At 49.1% G+C, this 2,782-nt stretch overlaps 1 protein-coding gene across 1 annotated transcript; it reads right to left on the bottom strand.

Moving 5' to 3' along the window:
* Positions 1 to 6: 6 nt before the first annotated feature.
* Positions 7 to 2,756, bottom strand: LOC102746094 (tubulin gamma-2 chain; the record flags this gene model as incomplete). Its single annotated transcript, XM_081810319.1, has 5 exons — positions 7 to 187; positions 427 to 553; positions 988 to 1,067; positions 1,343 to 1,411; positions 2,586 to 2,756. Coding segments are annotated over 5 exons (628 nt in total), but the record flags the coding sequence as incomplete, so codon positions are not given.
* Between the last annotated feature and the right edge of the window lie 26 nt (positions 2,757 to 2,782).

Here is a 2,782-nt window from a genome sequence, read left to right as displayed (position 1 = left end):
CGCGTCGTGGGCCGCGGCCCCGGGGACAGGGCTCCCTTCCCGAGACGACACTCCGGTGAGGGGGGGCTCCAGCCCAGGGAGTCCAGGAGTGGGGGCTCACCAGCTGGTTGATCTGGGAGAAAGACGGGTTCTGGATGTGCAGGCGGTCGGTGGCGATCCGGTTCAGGGCTGTGTTGTCCAGCACCACCTGGGGGGGGGGACAGAAGAGGGTGACAAATTTATGGGCACAGAAAGAACAGGAGCTCTGCCTGACTCTGGGCCCTGAAACTTAATTTCCTTGGCGTTTCATGGCCAAAAAGACCCATCCAAAAGGCACTGGCACAGGACTGAGGCACAGAAGGGCTCAAAATGGACTTTTTAAGTATAGGAAAATGATGAAAGGAGACTGAGGTGCTGGAGTGGAGAATGGCAGAATCCAGGACGCACCACACAGTCTGCGTTCTGGGTCAGCCTCTTGAGCGTGAGCAGGGAGTTATAGGGCTGGACCACCACATCGCTCATCTCGTCCTGGTTGGGAAACACTGAGTACGTCTGCACCAGTTTCTTGGGGTACCTGATGGGGTTGAGAGAAGAGGGTCAGGGTAAGAGGCTTGGTAAACACAGGGCTCATGGTAGTCAGAAAGCAACTGAATCTAGAAGGGGAAATTGGGGTGGGACACAGAAACAGTAGAGAAGGGAGACTTGACTTTCGAAGTCTGCAAGCCCAAAGGAAGAATGGCAGAGACACATCTTAGGACCTAGGGTTCTAACTCTAAACCATCCATATTCTCTGAACCTTCATCTCTTCATCTAGGGCCTAGATTCTAGGCACAGGATCCAACTCTCCAGAGTGTGATCAGGTTCTTGGTTATTGTACCTTCCCTTTCCTAACTACAGGAGCGAACAGAAGGGCTCTTTCACTGCTCCAGCAAATAGGAAGGCGTATCTGGAAGGCCTCCCAGTTCCTTGGGAAACCAAATATTCCAGCCTCATGAAACACAGACTTACCTGTCATTCAGCCGTTCTAAGAGGTAGGAGCCCAGGCCAGAGCCTGTCCCCCCAGCGATGGAATGACACAGCACGAAGCCCTGCATGGGGAAGGGGCAGTCAGTGTCTAGGTATTGCATTGCAAACTGGACCCATCCTACAACTTCTTGGACTCCTCTATTTTCCCAAGCCCTCTTCTCCACTCCCCTCCCCCACACATACAGCTTAGGAGAGTCTGCCTTGTGTCCAGCAAAGCCCAGTGGCTTGTCCAGTGCAAAGGGCACATGGGTAGGTCTTATACCTAACAGGTGGCTTCTAAAGGGTGTTGTCAAGTCTTTCCCATGATAGCTCCCACCAGCATTCCTAAGACACTCACCTCTAGACTGTCACTGCCATCTGCTTCCCGGTCTATGATGTCAAAAATGTCCTCATGGATCTTCTCTCCCTGTACAGACATGGGGAATGTCAGAGTGGGACAGGACCATGGGACAAGGACTCTTGACTTCAGAATAGCCACCCTGGATTCTCCGTATAGTACATAAAAGTCCTTTTTTGGAGCACAGTGGCCCTACTTTCTATTTGCATTGAGAGGCAGTAAAGCACAGTGGGTATGAGCAGACACTAGTCACACTCCCTGGGGTCAGGTATTAGCTCTCGTTTTAACCAAGTGACTCTGGGCAGATTACTGTTTCCTCATCTGTATAATGAAGGTAATAATACAACTCCTCAGTCCCTTATTTAAAATTCTTGGGGCCACGTATGTTTTGGAATTCAAATATTTCCCGTTCTAGTAAAGTACTGTGGTACATATGATGTATGTTAAGTAAAATGCCAGTGGGTGTCTGATGTATACTAATCAATCATATTACTATATCTGCAACGAAACATATGAGTAATGACAAGTTGGATAAAAACTAAAACAGCCTCTCTCCACTGAGATGTTGGGTCTTTTTTTAAGATTTTATTTTATTTTTTTATTTTATTTTATTTTTTAAGATTTTATTTATCCATTCAGGAGAGACAGAGAGAGAGATGCAGAGGCAGAGGGAGAAGCAGGTTCCCCGTGGAGCAGGGAACCGGATGCGGGACTCGATCCCAGGACCCTGGGATCATGACCTGAGCCGAAGGCAGACCCTCAACCGACTGAGCCACCCAGGCGTCCCAAAGATTTTATTTTTAAATAATCTCTACACCCAACATGGGGCTCAAGCTCACAACCCCCAAGATCAAGAGTCATATGCTCTACTGAATGAGCCAGCCAGGCACCCAAGATTTGGTTTTGCTACTAAATAAGTTATAAATCATCTTTTGGTTTCAGAGCTTTTTGGAATCTGAAAAAGCAGTTAAGAGACCATGAACCTATAATATCTACCTCTACGGTTGTTAGGAGGTTTAAATAAGTTATATGTAAAGCATTTAGTACAGCCTGGCACACAGCACTAGCAAGTGCAGTCTTAACCATATTACCTAGTTGACTTAGAAAAAAGAGCTCTCCTCGGCCATCTCTCTCTCTACTACCTATACATCCTTGATCTGGTTTCTTCTCTCTCTGGCAAGTCCTACGGCCTGTCCTCACAAAGGAAGGGAGTTGTGGGTCCTGCCAGGAAACAGCAAATGACCTGCGAGAATCCACTGGCCCAGTTGTTGCCAGCCCCTCCGCCATGCTCCGACAGGTAGATGTTCTCTGGGTTGTAGAGCTTGGCATAGGGGGAGTTGAGGATGGAGTGGATCACCCGGGGCTCCAGGTCCAGCAGCACCGCCCTGGGGATGTAGTGCTCATCGTCTGCCTGTCAAGGGGCATCCAGCAAGGGGGCCC

Source organism: Leptonychotes weddellii, unplaced genomic scaffold (assembly GCF_054177405.1).
Source record: "Leptonychotes weddellii isolate Sample4059 unplaced genomic scaffold, ASM5417740v2 HiC_scaffold_22352, whole genome shotgun sequence".
Lineage (NCBI taxonomy): Eukaryota > Metazoa > Chordata > Mammalia > Carnivora > Phocidae > Leptonychotes > Leptonychotes weddellii.
This window is presented reverse-complemented; position numbering and strand designations above follow the sequence as displayed.